The sequence below is a fragment of the Halichoerus grypus genome, chromosome 8 (genome assembly GCF_964656455.1).
Source record: "Halichoerus grypus chromosome 8, mHalGry1.hap1.1, whole genome shotgun sequence".
Taxonomy (NCBI): domain Eukaryota; kingdom Metazoa; phylum Chordata; class Mammalia; order Carnivora; family Phocidae; genus Halichoerus; species Halichoerus grypus.
The window spans coordinates 599,137-619,968 of NC_135719.1; the positions used below are offsets into that span (position 1 = coordinate 599,137).

Sequence of the window (20,832 nt, forward strand, 5' to 3'; positions counted from 1 at the left end):
GCTTTATCCCTTAGAGCCCTTAGCATGTTAATCAGAGTTGTTTTAATTTCCTACTCTGAGGATTCCAGCGTCCCTGCCTTGTCTGGTTCTGGTGCCGCTCGCGCACTCCACATCACGTTGGTTTGCTTTGTCCCTTTTTCTTTTCTTTCTTTTTTTTTTTGAAGATTTTATTTATTTGACAGAGAGACACAGCGAGAGAGGGAACACAAGCAGGGGGAGAGGAAGAGGGAGAAGCGGGCTTCCCGCTGAGCAGGGAGCCTGATGCGGGGCTCGACCCCAGGACCCTGGGATCATGACCTGACCCGAAGGCAGACGCTTAACGACTGAGCCACCCAGGCACCCCAACTTTGTCCCTTTTTCTTGATAGCTGGACAGGACGTACCAGGGAAAAGGAAGGTTGCAGGCCGGCCTCTAGGGGGGTGGTGGTGAGGTGTGGAGGGAGGTGTTCTGTGGTCTTGTGACAGGCGATCCCTGGCCACTGTATGTGGACCCACAAGGGTTTCTCTGTCTTTTCCCCCGTAGGTGGCCAGGATGGCAAGGGGGGCCAGAGCTGGGGGTCCCCGGGCCCCGGTCAGTGAGGCTCTGGCTAACCAGGTTCCCCTGAGGGCAAGCCTTGTCAAGAGCAGAGTGCTCTGGAGAATTTAAAACTGGTTGCTTCCTGTCTCCCTGCCAGAAGCCCGAGGGGACTTTTCCCCACATTCTCTGGCGGAACCAGGCTGAGCTCCTGGAGGTAAACCTCACAGCACCTTGGGGGCCCCTGGGACCCAGTGCCCCGGGTCTGCTGCCCTCAGAGGGGTCTGCACGAGCCTCCAGAGACCGCCGGTCACAGTTCGGGGTCCCGCCCCGCACGGGTGCGCTGCGGAGTCTCCCCTGCAGGAAGCTGGGCCTCCCGCGCTCGCCTGCCTGTCTCTCACGTCTTGGGGGCAGCGTTTGCCCCGCGTCCCCGTCCCTCGTGGATCCGGGAAGGTGTTGACTTTTCTGTAGTTCCGCGCTCTCCTTTCCATTGGGACGTAGCGGCCCCTTCCAAGCTCCTCAGGCAGGACGGGAATCGGGCCGCCCCGCTGCCTTCTTGCGGCCGAGCTGGGGGAGTTCTCGGAGTCGCGGTGTTTCTGCTCCTCTTCGAGGTAGCCGCAGAGCCCGGGGGACTCGGCTCAGCGTGGCTGTGCTGGGGGACGCAGCTGGGGCTCCCTGCTTTCCCGCTGGGCCACCGGCTGCGTGCGGTTGGCCAGCCGCTCCCACAGGGTTTTGGGGTGGGGGCAGCCACAGGAACCACGCACACGCGGGGACACATTCTTTCCCACAGCGGCCCCATTCTCCCTTTACCTTTCTGGCTGGATTCAGTATAACAAAGAAACTCATTCTCCCCGTGTTGTCAGTGGTGAAAATACAGCCGCGGTGTGCAGGGAAGCTGAATGGGGTGTGGCGGGGCACCCCACCCGTGGGAGACTCACCCCTGCTCGTCTGGCCATCCGCTCTCCACATGCTGCTCTCTGCCCGGGCCGTCCCCCATGTCGAAGCATCACTGGTCCTCCTCCACCTGTGGGCGTCTCCTTGGTCTGACTGTGGTCCTGTCAGCCCGTGTCCCCGTATTCTGACCCCGGAGCCACGGTGTGCGGCCATGGGACCCTTGCTCCCCCGGGACCTTCACACACTGGGCATCCTCCCACGGGGCCCCCGGCCGCCAGCACGTCCGGCTCGTCCAGCTCCCGGGCAGGTGCGGGGGAGGAGCTCTGTGCTCCTGGAGATGCTGGGGAGCCGCTGGGACGCTGTCTGTCCGTGCAACAGGCTACGTAGCAGAGGCTTAGAGCAGGAAGGTGACTTGCTCAAGGTCCTAGCAGACGTGCGGCAGAGCGGCGAGGCACCTGGGGTCCCTTGGTTGGAGCCCGAGGCTCCCCCACTCCCCACCCCCATCCATCATAAGAACGTACTTGGGGAACTGTCGATGTGCCAGATTTTCATGTCGTTCTGTCAGCAAAACAGTAAGCCCGTGTGGATGAAGAGGAATTGTTTTTTCTGTGAAAAATAAGTTGAGCACTTGGGGGAAATTTGATAAAAGTGAGTCCCTAAAGAATTGCCCCTGGGATGTGGGCGACATGCTTGGGGAAGAGTTGTTAACAACCTAGAGACTCTGTACGTAGATTATTTCACAACCCTAAGTCCAGGGTCCACTTTTAAAAGAAGCAAAACAGGTTTGGACAAATGAGATGATGTCCCGTGTGGGTGCAGTTGACCCAGGAGAGATGCCAGGGAACGGGGTCAGCAGCCCGGACTCAAGGACCGGGCCTCGGCCCACACGGGTACCTGTAGAGGCTCCCACGTTTGTGTTCAGTTCCTTTGGGATGGTTTCCTGCTTTCACCAACCTTTCCATTAAGGTCCCTTCAGGTGAGAGAATCGTTCTCCCGAGAAGCTCAGGCTGGCCCGCGTGTGCGGGAAAGGCTCAGGGCTGGGGCCAGGTGTGCATGGGCAAGGCAGGGGAAGCGTGCACCCGGGCACACGGTAAACACATGCCCCGGGGCGTGTGCAGGGTGTGGGCCAGACGGGTGTGTGTGTGAGGAGCGTGCAGGCCGCCATGAGCAGCGCCCTGTGGCTCCGCGGGCCTGGAGGCTGGGCCCGCCGATGGGTGCTGAGCTCTGCGTTCTGCGTGACCGGCAGCTCCCGGTCCAGCTCTCCCTCCATGCAGGGCTGGTCCCGCCCCGGCCACTGCTCTGTGCACCCAGCCCTGCTGCTTGGGAGCTGTGTGTGCTGGGCCAGTGACCGAACCTCTCTGAGCTCTGTGTTCTCCGTTAGTAAACTGGTGTGTGTGTGCATGTGTGTGTAAACGCCCTCTCGCTGGTGGGTGTGAGGGCTGAGGTCATGAACAGGAGCTGCCCACCTCTGTGTCTGCCGCTCGTGAGCCGGACCTGCTGATGTGGCTGCTGAGACCATGGGTGCGGTGGATCTTCCCATCGGGGAGACGGCGGCAGTGGACCCCAAGCCAGCTGGGAGCGCCTGCCCATCCTGCCAGGCCTGCCCTTGACCCTTTGGTCTTGCTTCCCTCTTGCCTCTCAGGCCCGGTGGGAATGGTTACTTGTGCGTGCGGCCGACCATCCTGGGGGGGCTGTTTCGGTCTCGCTGGCTGGGACCATGCACCCAGACGTTTGGTGAACCCGGGGAGGCCGCACCCGGAGCTGTGACGTGTTCATTTGGGGTCGTCTTTGCAGACACAGCTCTGTCCACGCAGGAAAGATGAGGTGCCAAAGCCTCAGCGCAGGACTTGGAAAAATTTTTAAAAGCTCTTTGTGATGAATGTTAAGGTGTAGGGTGCACTGTTTGCGGGGGGGGGGGCCGATAGCCCCTGGGGCGTGCGGGGCCTGCTCAGCACGCCCATCCGGCAGTTCTCTTGACCTCGGCTGGCCCCACGCTCCGTGTCCGGGGCCACGCATCACAAGGGCCACCGCGGCGGGAGGCCACGCCCACCCACGGAGACCACTGCGGACCGTTAGGCCTGGCTGGAAAGTGCGGTTGGTCACCTGGCGTGCATGGGGCACACTCAGAGGACGTCAGTGCGTCGTCCAGGCTGCCAAGAGTGTGACTGACCCTTGCTGCCTGTTGTATTCGGAGTTGGGGGCTGGGAGGGGGACCCTGTCTGCATCGTCTGCCGGTCCTGGACCCTCCTGTCGCAGGGACCCCACTCCCAGTGACCCAGATCTGTTCTTCCCAGTACTGCAAGCCTTTCAGAGGCTGCTCATCGCTGTCGGCTGGAGGCCGTGCTCTGACCCTGGCCTCGAGGTCCCGCGGGCTCAGCCATGTCGCAGGCATGCTCGGCCTCGCTCAGCTCTTCGGACACTGTCTTCCCCCCGGGCCCTGCCTCAGGCCGTCCCTCTGCTGGGCGGGTTGTCTCTCCTGGGGAGGCCCGGCCTTGCTCTGCCCCCACCCTGAGCTGATCCACAGCCGTCCTACCGCTGGTGCTCGTTAGGTTTCTCTGCGTCCTGGCCTGTGGCCCCACCTCCCACGTGTCCCCGTGTGTCCCCAGCACTTCGTGCAGCACCGGGCACGTGCCGGGTGGCTCAGCGTACGCAGGGAGGGACTCACAAGGGAAGGCCCTGCACCTGCCGTGCCCCGTGGGAGCGGCCCTCAGTGCCCATCTGCACCTGTGCTGTGCGGTCCCTGCCCAGAAACCCACAGCAGATAGTAGGCTCTTACATATAAACGTGTGCTGCTTGGAAGCACATGAGACCCAGACAGAAATACCATAGGATGTCAGTGTTCATCTGGTAAGATAGTATTTTCTCTGCCGGTGCACGGACGGCATGCTCGACACGACCCTCAGGATTGATGTTGGGAGTCCTTGACTCGACTTCGTGGCCTGCTGGGATCGCCGCCCACACTTGAGAAGCACGCTCTGGAGGACCGCCCCGGCCGTGCAGCCTGGCATCGTCCTAATCACCTGTGTGCCCTCCCGTGCCCTCCACGCAGGATGGGGCCGAGGGTGCCCGCAGACCACAGCTGGCCGCTCGCTGCCATCGGGGGGGGGCGGGGGGGGGCCCCACGCATAAGGCCGTGGGGTGCCGTTGAGGGCGGAGCCAGTGGTCACTGCCCCCCGCCCCGGGTGCACGGAGATGTGGAGGGGGAGGCTCTGCAGGACGGCGGGTTTTGACTTAGGTCTTGAAGCGCGTGCGAGGTGGTGGCCGTGAGAACAGGGTTTCCCGAGTCCCCAGGTCTGTGTGCCAGGAGCCCAGGCACTGAGCGGAGGTGGAGCAGGGGGCGGGGGCCCGGGGTGGGGGCCCAGGGTCTGTCTGTCGGGCGTGGGGCACCAGCCCGGCTGCCCCTGCCTGGAGGTTCACCGCTGAGATGATTTCCACTCCGATGGGGTTTTTGAGGTGGGACACGCTGTCGTAGATGTTGCTGTACGTGTCTCGAAGCGGAAGGATGGTGCACTCGTTTGTCCACGTGCGGTGGATGGGCAGTGGTAGAGGGCCTTTGTGACCACGTTCCCACGTCATTCTAGCGGCGGTGAAACCGCTTTAACCATAGACATGAGGTTCCAGACTTGCGTGCCGGCCGGGGCTTACGCAGGGTCGAGGAAGGGTCTCCCGCGGCCACAGGGCTCCGTTTGCTCCGGCTGCTACAGCAAATTACCCCAAACGAGAGCCTGAAAGCAGCACAAATTCATTCTCCCACACTTGGAGCCAGAAGTCCAAAATCAGTGCCTGGGGCTACGGTCCGGGTGTCGGCCGGCTGGTCGCTCCCGGAGCCCCGGGGGGCCCGTGTGGCCACCTCCCGCTCCTGGTGGCTGTGGCGGCCCCGGGGCTGTGGCATGGCTCCCTGTCGTGAGGACGCCGTGAGGCTCCCCGTCTCCAGGCCCCTCGTCTCATCTACAGGCCCCTTCCGGTTATTTCTGCTTTTTATCACTTCCGAGAATGTTTCCTGATGGGCTTGTCTATCCCAAGAACTGATCTGTTATCGGGGGTGGGGGGCCTCCCCTCTGCTGGGGACGTGGCCTGTGTCTGTCGGACGCGTTGGGCGTCGTAGATGTAGGTGGAGAAATTGATCTGAAATGCGTACATTTGGAAACAGCTGTTGTGAATTACATCGATTGCGGGCGTTCACAGACAGTTGGGGCTGAGCACACAGCCCTCCGGGTGCTGGCGGCCGCCTGGGCGCCTCTCACGGTGCATTTCGGTCCCTTACTGAACCAAAGAGCAGCACCTGGGGGACACAGAAGGCCGGTCACAGTGGGGTCTTGGAAGAGCGAGCTCTGTCCGAGAAGGGCCCCGGGTCTCCGCCGGGAGGCCCCGTTTACACGGCCGTGAGCTCAGTGGTGCGCGCAGGCCGGGTGCCCGGGTGCCACCGGAGCGGGCAGGATGCGTGGTTTGAGGAGGGCGTGCTCCGCGGCTTCCCTGACGCAGTCACAGGAGATCTGAGCCAGGGACGGGCTCTCTGGTGCTTCGGCTTACGGAGCTTGTGCTCCGAGCCTGGTCCTGTTTCCTCCTCACCCGGGCTTGGCGCGGGGTGCCTCCCCGCAGAGCAGAGGGCGAGCTCGGTTGTGCACGCAGCCTCGCCACGGAGCAGAAACGGGGAATGTCCTGAGTTGTGCAAAGAGCCATTCTGTTCCGGCAGCGTCCACGCCGCCCTTCCGCCCTGCGGCTCCTTCCTGCACTCACCCCGTTAAGAACCTGGGCCGAGGGCTGTTAACCGCTCCAGGCCGCGGTGCCACGCGTGAGGGACGGCCACTGAAGCCGCCGTGGGTGCCGTGTGCCCGCGCGCAGCCACCTCACGAGCCAGCGTGTCAAAGAAGGGAGCGAAGTGCGTCAGGCGCGTGTGGGCATGTCCGTGTTCTTCCTGCACAGCCGTGTAAGCCTCGGAAAACGTCCTTGCTGGGTGACAGCGGGCATCGGCGAGGACACGCTAGCTGCCGGGGCCAGAGCCTTACGGGACAAGCAGCACGTGGACGGTGCCGGCCCCCTCGCGGTCCCGAGAAAAGGCACTGAGAGCTCACGTGGTGGTTGTAAGTGCCGGGCCCCGGGGACTCACGCTGCCGGGATGCAGCGGCGGGAACGTCACGGGATTGCTGGTTTCCCTGCGGTCTTCGGTCTGAGCGCTTCAGTGCGGTTCGAACCAGGCAAAAACCATCTGCTTGGCAAACCACCAGCGTTGAGAAATGACCGTTGTCCGTGAGGCTGTGCTCGGTCTGCCTCCCACGGACCTGCGCCCCGCTCCGTCCCCGCTCCGCATCCACCTCAGGGAACCCCACACGACGCACGTTTCTCCCCGCTCTTCGTTTCAGCCACGTCCCCAAGGTGTAATTTACCTGCAGGAAACTCACGCGTGTTCCGTGTACAGGCTGATGAATGTCCGAAGCCGAACGTGGTCATATAAACGCCTCTGTAACCGAGACACCGGGCGTTCCCGTCCCCCCGCGGCCGACTGCTCCCCTCGCCCCGGCCCCGGCCGCCGCTGGCCCGGCCTCTGTGGCTGTCGCTTTGTGAACGTGGCCGTGCTGTGTGTGGTCCTTCATGGTTGTCGCCTAGAGAATCATCTTCGTGGCCCCTCTGGGCTGACGAGTGTTTCATGGCTCTTTCCCTTTGCTGAATAGCGTGCGGTGTGCGTGGACGTGTCCCAGCTGGGCCACCCACTCCCACTCGGGACACGTTTGTGGCTGTGAGGAATCAGGCCCTGTGACTGTCCACGTGCAGGCCCCGCGTGCACACGCGTGTTCTCATTCCTGTGGGTGAACCCCGGGCCGTGCAGGCTCAGCTGCGTGGGCCGCCGCGCGGTCTGTGCGTCCTGTCCCTGCCGCCGCCTGCACGCCCGCCTCCTCACCCTGCCCTTCACGGAGGCGGCAGGCCCCCGCGTCCGGCGTTCATAGTCTCGCCACAACGTGCACGCACGGCCTCGGTGACCACTGTTCCCGCAAAGGTTTGAAACACTGTCAGGTTGCACACATCATTGTCCCATTTTCTTTCTTCATTCAGCGGCGGATGCGGAGCGGGGGACGGAGCGGGGCGCAGTCCACTGCACGGGGGCTGTGGCTGGCGTGTTCACAGGGCAGGACTGTGTCTCGGGCTCGGTGGCTCCCGTGCTGGAGTCCTGGCCGGCGCACGGTGGGCTCTGGTGACGTGTGAATGGACAGATTCCCTTACATGGCGCCGTGGTGCCTGATCAGTCACACCTGTTCCCCCATCGACGGCTGCTCGGCCGCCACGTTCACCTGGGTCCCGCGTGAACGGCACGGCGGTGGGCACTCTCCTCCATGTCTCGTGCCCATACCCGGGAGGTCGTTTGGGACACGCAGGGTCTTGGGGTGGGGCCCCCTCCACCTGAACTGGTGTTGCCGATGGCCCCCCGTGTGACTCCCGCCCGCAGCGCGAACCAGCGTCCCTCTCCACTCCCTCCCTGACATTCGACGTTTGATGTTACCGTGTCTGTTAATTTTTGCTAGTCCTGTATATGTGAAGTTATGTTTTATTTTACAGCGTTTTAAATAACTCGTTTCGTTTCTCCTAACAGAAATTCAATGTCATCTTTCCGTCCTGGGAGAGGACATGGCGACAGTCGGAAGAGTGTGTTTTATACCAATGAAGAGTGGGAGCTCTTAGACCCAAACCCTAAGGACCTGGAGGAGTCCATGGCGCAGGAGGAGAGGAAGAAGCCGGCCCCCGAAGGAAACAAAGGTACGGACGTGGTTCCTGCCGCCGTCCTGCTGTCCGCGGTCCCCGCGGTACCAGGCTTTTTCTGGAAGCAGGAGGCGTGGGGGATGAACCCAGAGGGCGTGTGAGATGAGGCGTTACAAGAAACGACCGTCCAGCCCGTGGCTCATAAGCTTTTTCGGGAGATAGAGCATCTAGAAGTCACAGTGCTCTTCACAGATATATAGATTTTTGAAAAACCCTTCTATTTAGAGAAATCGGGAACGTATGTAAAGTAGAACGTGCAGGGTCATGGATTCCGGTGTAGCCTCAAGCAGCTCCCACGGTTTCAAACTTAGGGCCGCTCTCTTCCTCCAGGCCTCCACGCCTTCCTGCGTTCCGTGTCGGTGGGGTTGTTTTAAAGTAGATTCTAGACATCGATCCATTACATCTGAATTTTTTATTTCGTACGTATCTCTAGGAGATAACAACTCACGTTAAAACCTCATGGCGGCTTCGTTATTCTACCTAGAAACAGCGGCAATAAATCTAATAATCGAAGCCCCCTCTGGTTCCGTGGCTGTGTGCTCACGCCCCGCTCACGTGAGCGCTGATAAGGTCTGCAGGCGGGTTTCCTTGCTCATCTGCATTGGCCTCTTTGCCTCTGAAAAGCTCCCCGTCCTTGTCTTCCCTTTTACTTGGCGTGAGTGTGGCCAAGACGGTCTCTGCGCTGAGGATTTCCCACGCTCTGGAGTCCGGGTCCCTTCTTGCTCCTCGTGTGCCCCGTGCGTGGTCATGGCGAAGGCCTGCCCAGATGCAGGGCTGACTTAATCAGACGAGGACGCTCTGTGTCAGGGCCTGGGGCTGTGTGCCCTCTGGCACTAGGGCTGGAATCACGTCGTGTCTGGTCCCCGCTGGTTTTGGGGAGGATCAGGGTTCAGGAGTCGTCAGCCCGACCCCATCTGTATGGCCACTCCTGATGCTCGTCTGGGGATCCATGAGGGAGTATTGATGTTTTAATGTAAAAGGACAGTAATTTTGAAATTCTGCCTTGTGCTCGATTGGAGCACGGGCTGATAGGAGGAGGCAGGATCGTAGGAAATCTATCAGGAGGGCAAGTACTTACTAAAGGAAGTACTTCTGTCCCCCGGGAGGAGGGCCTTGACTGGCTCTGCAGGGGAGCTTGCCTGCGTTCTCAGGGCTGTAGCGTGGGACCCGCAGTCCCACGTGACGCGGGTCTGGCATGCTGCACTCCCTGGTGAGGGCCCGTGGGAGCGCCTCCTGAGCAAGGGGCACTTGGGTTCTGGAGGAGGAACTGCGAGCTCGGTCAGGAAGGAAGGGTCTGCGAGGCTGAGCGGCTCGCGTGGGCCGGAAACTCCCTGGGCCAGACAACGCAGCCCCCCGTGGGGTCTGCGGACTCTGATAGCGTGGGGTCGTGGACCCTTCCTGTACCAGCCACGAGCGTCAGCCCCCCAGCTTGTCCCTGTCACGCAGGGGGCGCGAACTGCTCTCCCTTCTCTCTGTTCCCCCGCGTTTAAGTGCACAGAGTCCCCCTGCATCCGTCAGAAATGTGAAGGTGATGGGTTTTCACAGTGAACGTAGCCACGTAGGCAGCACTTACTTCAAGAAACAGGACGGGGCCAGCCCTGTCCCCCGGCCCCGCCAGTCACGCCCCCCTCCCAGGGCAGCCACTGTCCCCACTTAAGAGCTGGGAGTCACCTGTTCTCCAGCTTCATGGAATCCATATACTGTGTTCTAGTTCCCGTTGCCTCCTCATAGTTTGAGTATAAATCTGAATCCATCCGTATTAACATTTATTTGGACCCATCAGTATTTTAAAGTCCCATTTTTAAGGAAGAGAATGTAGTCATGCTTTGAAACACTTGTTCACAGTGAAGAAGACGTACGTTTAGGGCGGGGCTTGGTTTTGTTTTCTTACTGAGAACAGATGAGCGAAGGGAGCCAAGGGTCCCTGTGTCTGTGAGTCCCGCCCGGGAGCCTGCTGTCTGACTGCAGGCCGCGCCCCGGGGAAGAGGCTCCGTGTTTCTGGGACGCTGTGGGCACTTGGAACCACTGTGCTCTTCCTCGGCCTGTGTCTCTGTCCCCTTTGGTCCTGAAAGTGGCCGAAATGGGAAATTGGGGAAGAGACCTGAGCTTCTGGAAAAGAGACGGCATCCCAGACGAGTCTTGAGCGAGGTGTCCTGCGGCCTTGTCCTAAATTCCTCATGTGTTCCAGCACACTCTGCCCATTTTCCCGCGTCCTAAGGCAGACGTTGAGCAATCACATCCTGAACGTTTTCTTGAAAAGGGACCACGTGACGAGTCTCATAAGGAAGGATCCAGGGCGGGGGGATCATCTTTGAGTCGGGGCTCGGTTTTCGTCAAGAGCGAGCCAGGGCCCAGAGGCGTCCCCACTCCTGCCCGTGCTCTCTGTGCGGTGAATGCAGAACTTCCCCGAGGATGGCGGGTGGGAGTTTCCAGAAGGATGACTTGTCCTGCACTTAGAAAACAAGTTTTGTTTTTATGTAGGAGTAACTGGCTCAGGATTTCCCTTTGATTTTGGACGTATTCCCTACAAAGGAAAGCGCCCTTTGAAAGACATGATCGGATCGTACAAAAACCGCCACGTCAGCGGTGACCCTTCGGCGGAGGGGGCACAGAGTGCTGGCGCCGTCAGCAAGCCCACGTCCGAGATGCAGCTGCAGGTCCAGAGCCAGCAGGAAGAGCTGGACCGGCTGAAGAAAGACCTGTCCAGCCAGAAGGTAACCGTCCTTCTCACCCGCGTGCGACCCCCTGCAGCCAGCCGGCCGCGGGAGCACAGCCGGGGCCTCTGGGTGTCTTCGTCCCCAGAAGGGCTTTTCCCCGAAGCTTTGATGGAGGCGCCCGCGCCCCACTAGGTCACTTCTTCAGGGACGTTTGGATCTCCAGGGGGCGTGGGGACGCCGCCAGTGGGTCAGGGGAGGGTCTCGGCCACTGTGCCCACTCCCACCCCAGCGCGGCATCGGCCGAGTCCATGAACAGGAGGGAAAGGAGTTCCCACGTGGTGTCCATTTCCCTCTGAGACCGAGGACGCCCCGTCGCTGGGCAGGTCGGAGCTGACGTTGGGGCTCCTGTTCTGCGCACGGATGTGCGTGTGACGGGCCTGCGGCGGACGGCACCGTGCGCATCCACGGTTTCCTGCTTCCTAGCATTGTTCTCTGCAGACGGGCTTGACGGAGTGCATGTTTCTTCCTCTCGCCTCCGAGACCCTGCAGGGGGAAGTCGGTGTGCGCGTGTCTCGGCCCCCGCGCTGCCCCGGGTCGTGTCGTCACCGTCTCTGCTTCTCTCCTCCCCGCCTCCCCCTGCGGCAGGAGTTGGTGCGGTTGCTGCAGCACACGGTCCGGTCCTCCCAGTACGACAAGTACTTCGCCAGCAGCCGGCTGTCTGCGGGCGTCCCGAAGGACACGCTTGACCTTCTGCACCGCAAGGACGACCAGATCCTGGGCCTCAGCGGCCAGCTGGAGCGGCTCTCCCTGGAGAGAGAGAGTTTGCAGCAGGAAGCCAGGACGCTCAAGAGCAAGGTGGGCGAGCTCAGCGAGCAGCTGGGGATGCTGGTGGAGACCATCCAGGCCAAGGACGAGGTCATCATGAAGCTCTCGCGCCAGCTCAGCGAGGGCGCGGACCACACCCCCTCTGCTGCAGGGGTGCCCGGCTCCCCCACGCCCCCCAGCAGGGAGCACCTGGAGCTGGACAGGCTGAAAGTAAGTGGGGCGTGGGCTCGGCGGGGTGCAGACAGCGTTGCAGGCGGCCCCTCGATGCGTCCAGGGCTCCGGGCCTCGGCAGACGGAGCAGATGTAGCAGGACTTGTAGGCAAACTGTGGGTAGTTCGCTAAGAAGCGTCCTTGGAAAACCAAAGTGTGAGTCCAGCGATGCCGTTGCTCAGAGTGGTTCTGGAACTTTCCCTCCCTTGCTCTCAGGCAGCTGAGACTCCCCTTTCTGCTCTGCACCCCTAGAGCTTTGTTACCCCACGTAGCCCAGGGGGCCCCGTTTGCCCCCGCGCATGAGTGTCCGGGCCAGCACCGCACGCACGGCCTGCCTCAGCCCCCTGGGGGTAGGGGGAGCCGAGGGAGCATCGTTCCCAACGGCTGGTTTGGGGTTGGCTCCCAGGCAGGCTTGCTCAGAGTCGGGGCCCCTGCGCCCAGGCTGGGAGGGTCCTGGCGCTGAGGACAGGGGCTGCTTCCTGAACTCATGACTGTCCGGGTTGTAACTGAGGTGGGGAAGGGCCATGCCGCTGGCCATGAGGCCGCAGAGAGGCGCTGAGTGTGGCCCAGCCCACCCCAGGCGGGTCTGTGCCCCAGGCCCCACCCAGCCCTAACATGCTCCTCGCCCGGCTGCCCTCTTTGCGTAAATACCTGGGCACCAGGGGTGTTTGGCTCCCAAGGGCAGGTTATCCTTGAAGGCAAAGATTTGCCACGTGGAGATGATTAGTAAGCACCAGCTGCGTGCCCAGCAGTAGCTCTCCGGCTTGTCAGTGGGGAACTGAGTAGGGGGCGGGGCGTCTCAGAGTTTGGAACAGAGGTGAACACTGGGCTGACGGCAGCATCGTCGGGACGTGCACGTGGCCTCCGTAGTCTACGACCAGTTCTCAGTGACGCGTGTGCACGTGTGAGTCCAGAAGGGTGACAGCAACGAAGCTCCCCACCCCATTCCTCTGTGATTCGACCACAAACACAGCGGTGGTTGCACAAACCGTCGTGGTTGGTGTGGCTGGTAAGACTCAGCTCTGCTCGCATTCGCAGTCGAGAGGGCGCCCGACCTGGACGTCACCGCATCGGCGATGCGCGTTTGACTGCGGCTTACTTAACGTCAGCTGAAACTGGTATTTGGCGAGCATGCCTGTTTTGCGGTGTTTGTTTGCAGGCCTCGTGAGCGAGCTCGGCGGGGACGCGTGGGAGCTGAACCAGGGCGTGTGCGGGAGCGAGCGGCTTGTCTCTGGTCCACGCAGCTCCCTGTGGAGACAGCAGATAGACTCGATCAGGATTAGACTTCCCCTCCTTATTCACCCTTTAGATCTTGTGGCAAGATGGGTAGGGTGGTTTTGAATCATTTGGTGATTTCATGACTGTTTTCCTCCAACATTTCTCAACAGTTTTTAAGGTCTGTGGCTCTGAAATCCCGCCGTGGTCAGGTGACGTGGGACAGAGCTCATGGAGGAGGTGGCTGTTCAGGGCCCGGCGCGTGGCTGTGGGCTCCAAGTGGGCCGGCCGGCCGCCCCGAGGTTTCTGTCGCCGCCAGCACCAGACGCCCGCTCCCACCACAGGCTCGCGCGGCGGCTCCGCGGGAATTGAAAGCAGGCTCGCGGGCGGGGGCTGCAGACGGAGTGGGGTTTTGCCGCGTGTCCTCGCTGCCGCCCACTTCCCGCAGCTGCACGGTTTCCATACTGATTTCTTGCCTTGACCCTGAATTCAGAACACCCCCGCGGGGGGACACTGTGTTACTGGGGGGGGGGTCTCGTCCGTCACTGTCACGACCCACTTTCTCCGACTCTGGTCAGCGTGTGTGGCCTGTTTGGAATTTGCTGACACTTCTCGTTGGCTCCGGGACAGGGTCACTTTCTGTTTCTGGGGTATTTTGAGGAAGGAACACACATTGGTCGTAGGATTTTACCAGCTTAAGTACTTTACTGTTTTTGTACTTCCTTCCCGGCCTTTCCGTGGCTCTGTGATTCTTCCTTGCTTGGCGTAGGTGGCCCTCTGCTTCACTGGGCACGGTCGGGGCTGCCGTCGGGGCGCCGTCCCCACCTACCTGTGCGGCTGGTCTTCCTGAGACTTGCTCTCTGGCGCGGGCCTCCACGCCGGCAGCTTTTCCTCGTCTGGACTCTGGGTGCGCTCAGCCGCGTGCCAGGCTTTGCGCTGTGCTGGGAGCGCAAGGCCTCTCCAGGAGTGCCCGGCATGGTTAGCACGAAACACCGCGTCACGACCATAGGGAGCACGGGGAGAAGCTCAGGCCCACCCGACTTTGCTGCTCGCGAACCCCACCTGGGGGTCGGGACCCTTCCTGCCCCAGTGTGTTCATGTGTGAACCAGCCCTCCCGTTGCAGGGTCTCACGGGGTCTGGCGGGGTCTGGCGGGGGTCTCACGGGGTCTCGCGGGGGTCTCATGAGGTCTAGCGCTTGTAGGGGCTCCACTTGCGTGCTCGTCGTCGCCAGCCTAGGGAGACCCCTCACGATGAGCAGTCACATGGAACATAACGGGAGGAGGACCCGCTTGCTCTGCTCTCCCGCCATCACCCAGCCGCCCGCGCCCCCCACCCTCCTTCCGTCGGCCTGCTTCTCGTTACGTGTGTTGGCGCTGCCAGAGAGCTTTCAGTCGCCGGGAGAGGGGAGGACGGAGAGCGGGGGGTCCAGGCTGCCGTGGGGCTGGGCTTGGGTGTGTCGCAGGCCTGTCGTGACGTGCAGTCCTGCTGACACAGGAGGCGTGAGCGTGTCCGTTGGGCGCGGTCAGCGGCCCAGAGCCTGGTGGCCGGGCTCTCAGGGGAGACACGCGGATGGCGGCCCGAGGGCTCTCACTCGCGGAGCCGTCAGGAGTCTCACGCGGACCCTGTAGCCGTAGCGCAAGCTTCACAAGTGTTAGCGACCGAAGGGGCCGTGGAAACGTTACAGTCCCTCTACGTTTTAGGGTGATTGTGGGCCCCCGTCCCCACGGTGGCGTCCAGCCTGGAGACGGGGACGTGTCTCGAGGAACGGCCGTGGCCTCCGTCCCGTGAGGGGTGGACGCTCCCGGCCGGTCCAGGAATTGCCCGGTGACCCGGGGGCCAGCGCAGCCCCGGGAACCCCACAGAGCGGGGGGTGCACGTGGGTAGAGGACTGCGCTTGGCCGCCGAGTGCGTTTGTCCCAGACGCTTGCCCTCCTCGCGGGCTTTCACGGGCCGCAGCCGATCGTGTCCCCGCACTTGGCAGAACTTGTCTCCGGCCCGTGAGGCCGTCCTGCGTCACATGGCAGGTGCAGCAGACATTAACAGCTGGTGAATTTTAGGTAAATGGCGTATCCAGTTCCTTGTACTTTTCTGTCAGCTTTTCCAGAGTTCGAAATGTTGGTTTTTTTTTTTTTAAGATTATACTTATTTATTAGAGAGACAGTGAGAGAGGGAACACAGCAGGGGGAGGGGGAGAGGGAGAAGCAGGCTTCCCGCGGAGCAGGGAGCCCGATGCGGGGCTCAATCCCAGGACCCTGGGACCATGACCTGAGCCGAAGGCAGACGCTTAACGACTGAGCCGCTGTTTCAACACACAAACGGGAGGAACGTGCTTCCTGGAGCGCGTTGTCCGTTACAGGTGGCGGGTGGGGTTCTGTAGTCGAGCGCCGTGTGTGCGCGAGGCCTTCGCTCCACCCTGAGTGACTGACGGCGAGAACCCCCAGAAGACGTGTTGTTTCTCGAGCTACAGAAGAAACGATCACGAGGGTTTGTGCCACATCAGTGAGTGCGGGGACGTGACACTGCGCAGCGTGAGGATGTAATTCTGCGTGTTCCTTCAGCGCCCCAAGGCTGGCGGCGGAGACCATCAGGAAGTGTCCGGCGGTCGGTTCTTGAAGCTCGCGCTAACTTGGGCTCTTTGCGGAGACGGTGATATATTAACAGAGAGAGAGACCGGTGTGAACTGATGGCTTTTTTTCCCCAACAGGATAACCTACAGGGGTACAAAACCCAGAATAAGTTCCTAAATAAGGAGATTTTGGAGCTCTCAGCACTGCGGAGAAACGCGGAAAGGAGGGAGCGAGACCTGATGGCCAAGGTGGGTCAGGGTGCGGCTCTGTTTCCTGGTGGCCGGGGACGCCGAAGCCTTTAGAAGTGGGCACATCGTAAACCAGCCCTGCCCCCACACTGGGGGCGTGAGGTCACTGAACCCAAAACACAGGGTGCAGAGCGCTGCGTACTCAGTGCTGCCGTGTCTGAGACGGAAGCGGGTAGAGGTGCCCCGATGTGTCGTCATCCGCACGCATCACGGGGTTTACGGAAAACCGTTCACTCTGACACTCAGGTTCCCCAAACGAAGGGTGTTTGGATTATGATCTTGTTCCGTTGAGTTGTATGGACCGGTTTCCCCTCCATAAACGGGGACACTGGGAACCCGTCGGCTGCCTGTCTGTCGGCATTGTGGCTGGAACGGCAGCACCGGCACGGCTGCCGTCACCCGGTGGTGTCCGATGGCGCTCACGGTCCCCGCTGTGTGTGCTCCGTGTTCCCCTGGAACCCAGCTCCCCGCGTCCTCCCGGACCTGCGTCCGCGTGGCCCCAGGGTGTGTCTGATGAGGCGGCAGACGGGAGCTGGTCCCGGGGCACGGCGTCCTGGGAAATGTCAGTGCCGCGTGGGCGCCTGCTCACAGCCCACGTGCCGGGTGACACTCAGCGTGACCGCAGGGACGGCCACGCGGTCCTGTTCCTGCCGCTGCCTTCAGCCATGAGGGAGTGATGTGGGTGTCGCTGGGCCAGCGCCCCGGCAGGAGGGGGCCCGGGGCAGCCACTGCGGACGCGGCAGGTGGCCTGGGGCGACGTGAATCTGCTGTCCTGCGTACGGTCCCCGCTCACCTCCCCGTAGCCGGGGCTTGTCGTTCGTCGGCTGCTCGAGGCGCCGAGGGCTGCCGATGCTGCGTCCCGGTTGGGACGGAGGTGACCTCCCTGTTCTCTATAGTATTCCAGCCTGGAAGCCAAGTTGTGCCAAATAGAAAGCAAGTACCTGATCCTGCTGCAAGAGATGAAGACGCCAGTTTGCTCGGAAGAACAGGGGCCTTCTCGCGACGTCATAGCTCAGCTGCTGGAGGACGCCCTGCAGGTCGAGGGCCCGGAGCAGGCGTTCGTGAAGCCTCACCTTGTCAGGTAAGGGCACCGGCGACTGTCGTGGGCGGTGGGACCCGTTTCAACGACGGTTGTCGCTCACAGAGGACAGGATGCAAGTGCGTGTCCCATTGCACGCCCATCATAAGAACGGATGCTCTCGGCGTTCTTGCCATCATAAGCGTGTGGCAGAGCCAGGCTCAGGCCAGGTCGTTGAGTCCAGGACCTCCCTCTCGAGCGCGTCGGGGTCCACGGTTCCAGCCTCAGCTCCAGTCCTGCTGGGAGCCAGTCCCCCAGAGAGTAGGAGCCCCGTCCTGGGACACAGCTGCTCCCACTGTGGTTCAAGAGCAGAGGGGCCCCCGCGTGGGGAGAAGGCTTGGCTAGCCTGGCACAGTGGCTCAGCGCCCCCCGAGGGTCTGACCCACGCCGCGGATGCACACACTCCAGCAGGACCTGCCGTGTCAGCTTGCAGCACGTGAGCCTCGCCCCTGTTGAAGAGCGCTCCCTGAGGCCCGCGTGCCAGGAGCTGCGGCAAGGGCCCTACCCGCTGGCACATGTTGAGCGCTCCGTGGACGGGGAGGGACGCACAGCCCCCGAGTCGTGGGGACAGGACCCCCATCCTGGGCGGCTGGCTTCCACGCTGCGCTCTCCGCAGGGCTGCGGGGCTGAGGGCTGCTCGTGAGGGCCTGTCTTCCTCCCGCGGGCACCTCTGGGCTCGTTCTGTTCATGTTGTTTCCAAACCTCGTGTGTAAGCAGAACGACGACTGTGCGTATCGATTTCTGACTCATTGTGGAAAATTTCAAGCCCGCAGAGTAGAGTCACGTGACGCCCCCCCAGGCGACCCTTGTGTAATTGCTGTCAGTCTGGTTGCACCTTCTCCTCCCCGCCCCCAGGGATTTTTCTGGAATACTTCACAGCAAATGCCAGACATCGTGTCCTCCCGTCTTACGATGCTTCAGTGTGCGTTTCTAAGTCCTCACTGGAGACACCTTCTAAGACACGAATCCCACCGTACTCGCAACCTTTCAGCGTTACCTCCTGAAATCTTCCAGGTGGATCCGTGTGGCCCCCGAGCTGCGTTTCGCGGGCCTCATGCCCCCTTCACTGTCGGAGGCACCCAAACCTCGGTGTCTCTGCTCCTTTCCCTCATGGTGGACACGCAGGGTCCTTCCACGTCCCCTTGTGACAGATGAGGCACGGTGAACATAGGGATTTGTGCTTCCACGTGCCCGTGGGGGGGCTTCTCCAGGGTGTAGACGAGAAGCGGGATCCCCGGCCTGCAGGGAACACGTCTCTCCAGCCCCAGTAGGCTGGCACAGGTCCCACCCTCGGCAGCAGGTGCAAAAGGCCCTGTGTCGGTCTGACCTCACAGGTCGTCACAGACGTGGCCGCTTACACACCACCCGTGTGCTGTGTGAGCTTGTGCGGGCCGGCTGGCCGGCGGGCCTCCCTGGATATTCCAGGTGTCACGGGCACCGTGTGTCCTCACGCACTCGAGCTGTTCCCTGGGGTTGTAGAGCGAGGGCTCTGTTTCCACACCGGCAGTTGGGGTGGTCTTCCCTGCTTCTGGAGGCCAGAGGCCTCCTCCTCCCTTCCTCAGCCAGCAGCAGGGGCTCCGTGGTCCACACGCCGTGGTCCACACACCCGTGGTCTGCACGCCCGTGGTCCACACGCCCGCGGTCCTGCCCTGCTTCTCCACCATGAAGGGCCCTGTGTGTCCGCTGGCCCCCGACGGTCCGGGGTAGCCTCCCTGTCCCAGCTGAGTCTGCGTGACGCCATACGATGTGGCCAGCCACAGGTGTGAGGAGCCATGGCTGGACGTCCTTGGGGCCACAGTCCTGCCTCCCACACCCACGTTGTCTTCGTTCCTAACGTCTACGCAAATACTCTTTCCCTCGCCTTTCCACGTTTTAAAATGACGTTTTCGAAACACGGAAGTTACGTACACAGATGCGTTTGATGTGTAAACACACGTTCACGTGGCCAGTTTACCAGGCGCATTTCTTCCGTGGTTTTTACACGTGGGGCTTTAAATCATCTGGAATCTATTTTTATTCTAGTATCAAGAGATGGAATTTCATTTCCTCCCACTGAGCTAGCCACTCGTCCTGCCCCGCCTGTTGAGAAGTTTCTTCTTCCCTCACCGAGCTCCAGCGCCTGGTCCCAGATCAAAGGGCCACGTATGCGTGGGCCAACGTGTTTTTCTGTTTGGTTGGTGTTTTTGTCAGAATCCTGTCATTCAATTTTCCTTTGTTTTTCTCAACAGTGAGTATGATATCTATGGATTTAAGACCGTCCCAGAGGATGACGAGGAGGAGAAGCTGGTGGCCAAGGTCCGAGCGCTGGACCTGAAGACCCTGTATCTCACAGAAAACCAGGAGGTGTCCACCGGCGTCAAGTGGGAAAACTACTTTGCGAGCACGATGAACAGGGAGATGGTGTGCTCCCCGGAGCTGAAGAACCTGATCCGGGCAGGCATCCCCCACGAGCACCGTTCCAAGGTGTGGAAATGGTGCGTGGACCTCCACACCAGGAAGTTCAAGGACAGCACCGAGCCTGGGTACTTCCAGACGCTGCTCCGGAAGGCGCTGGAGAAACAGAACCCGGCCTCCAAGCAGATCGAGCTGGACCTGTTGCGGACTCTGCCCACCAACAAGCATTACTCCTGCCCCACCTCAGAGGGCATCCAGAAGCTCCGCAACGTCCTGCTGGCCTTCTCCTGGAGGAACCCGGATATCGGCTACTGCCAGGGTCTGAACAGGTGAGTCTGAGCAGGTGGGTGCCCGGCCTGGCCGCGCCCCTGTCTGCCTGACCGTCCCCTCCCCTCCTGCCTAGCTGAGGAAGGCCAGCATCGTTGGGCAGGGCTGCCGTCAGCTAGGCTTAATTATGCGACGTCCCCTGTTCTGGAGTAATTGAGAGAAACAGACATGCTTTCAGAACGTATCAAGAACGCCAAACGGGCGCCTGGCTGGCTTTCGGGGGAGCGCGCGACTGTTGATCTCGGGGTTGTGAGTTTGAGCCCCACGTTGAGTGTAGAGACTACTTAAAAGTAAAATCTTTAAAAACACCACCACCACCATCAAATGTTATCTGAAACAACTAGGTTTTTTCATTTTGATTTCTTACTACTCTTGTCATGTTCCGGTTTTGACCAGAAGTTTGATGCCATTATAATTATAACTTTATATAATTTGGTGTTTATAACGCACGAGGCGGACAGTGGTGGCTGCTCCTTGTTTATACCGGATCTTCGGGAATCAGGGAGCTGTCCCACCCGGCTCTGCAGCTGGCCGGACCCGGGCCCTTTTGGACCCGAGTCTTTCTGCAGGTGTCATGAGCGCTTCCGTAGACGGGGGACGCTGGACAGCCTGTCACCTTTCGTGATGACCCAGGCTGCTCATTCGGAGCCGAGCCAGGGGGACGAGGCCCCAGGAGGCCCCGGGGTCTGTGCGGCACGGACTGCGCGTGGCTGCTTGGTGCCCACGTGTCAGGCCCACGCGCCTCCTGCTCATGCTGGTGTTGCACGTGTCCACTTAGGTTCTCTCCGTGCAGGGAGCGTGGGCCACCAGGCTGTTAGCGGTTCGGACAAAGAAGGAAGAAGCTCTGTGCGCACTCTTTAGGGATTTTCCCAGGAGCCCAATTGCTTGCCTTGAGTTTTGAATGCTGAGGTTTATTCTGGTGGCTCGGGGGCCTTTTAAATCCTCCTCCACCAGCTACAGACCTCCAGGAAGGGCCGTCTGTTTGCATCTGAAATGCGTGTTGCAGGAAGGAAGGGTTTCGGGTGGAATGTCCAAACCACGCTTCTGGGAAGTCACCCGCCTCCGTGGTGCTGAGGATGGGGCAGCCCCTCTGAGCCCCGGAAGTGAGAGGGATTGGGCTGCCCCTCCACGGCCCCCATTAAAAAAACAAAAA

At 61.2% G+C, this 20,832-nt stretch overlaps 1 protein-coding gene across 4 annotated transcripts in view; it reads left to right on the plus strand.

The window, feature by feature from the left end:
* Positions 1-20,832, plus strand: part of TBC1D2B (TBC1 domain family member 2B) — a 65,949-nt gene that overhangs the window by 32,431 nt on the left and 12,686 nt on the right. For 3 of the 4 annotated variants that reach the window (XM_036067595.2, XM_078078789.1, XM_078078791.1), the window contains exons 4-9: positions 7,991-8,154; positions 10,639-10,871; positions 11,460-11,849; positions 15,770-15,880; positions 16,777-16,961; positions 19,187-19,681. In XM_036067595.2, coding sequence (XP_035923488.1) covers positions 7,991-8,154; positions 10,639-10,871; positions 11,460-11,849; positions 15,770-15,880; positions 16,777-16,961; positions 19,187-19,681 — 1,578 coding nt within the window. The remainder of the gene's footprint in view (positions 1-7,990; positions 8,155-10,638; positions 10,872-11,459; positions 11,850-15,769; positions 15,881-16,776; positions 16,962-19,186; positions 19,682-20,832) is intronic. The other variant, XM_078078790.1, reaches the window with a different exon arrangement.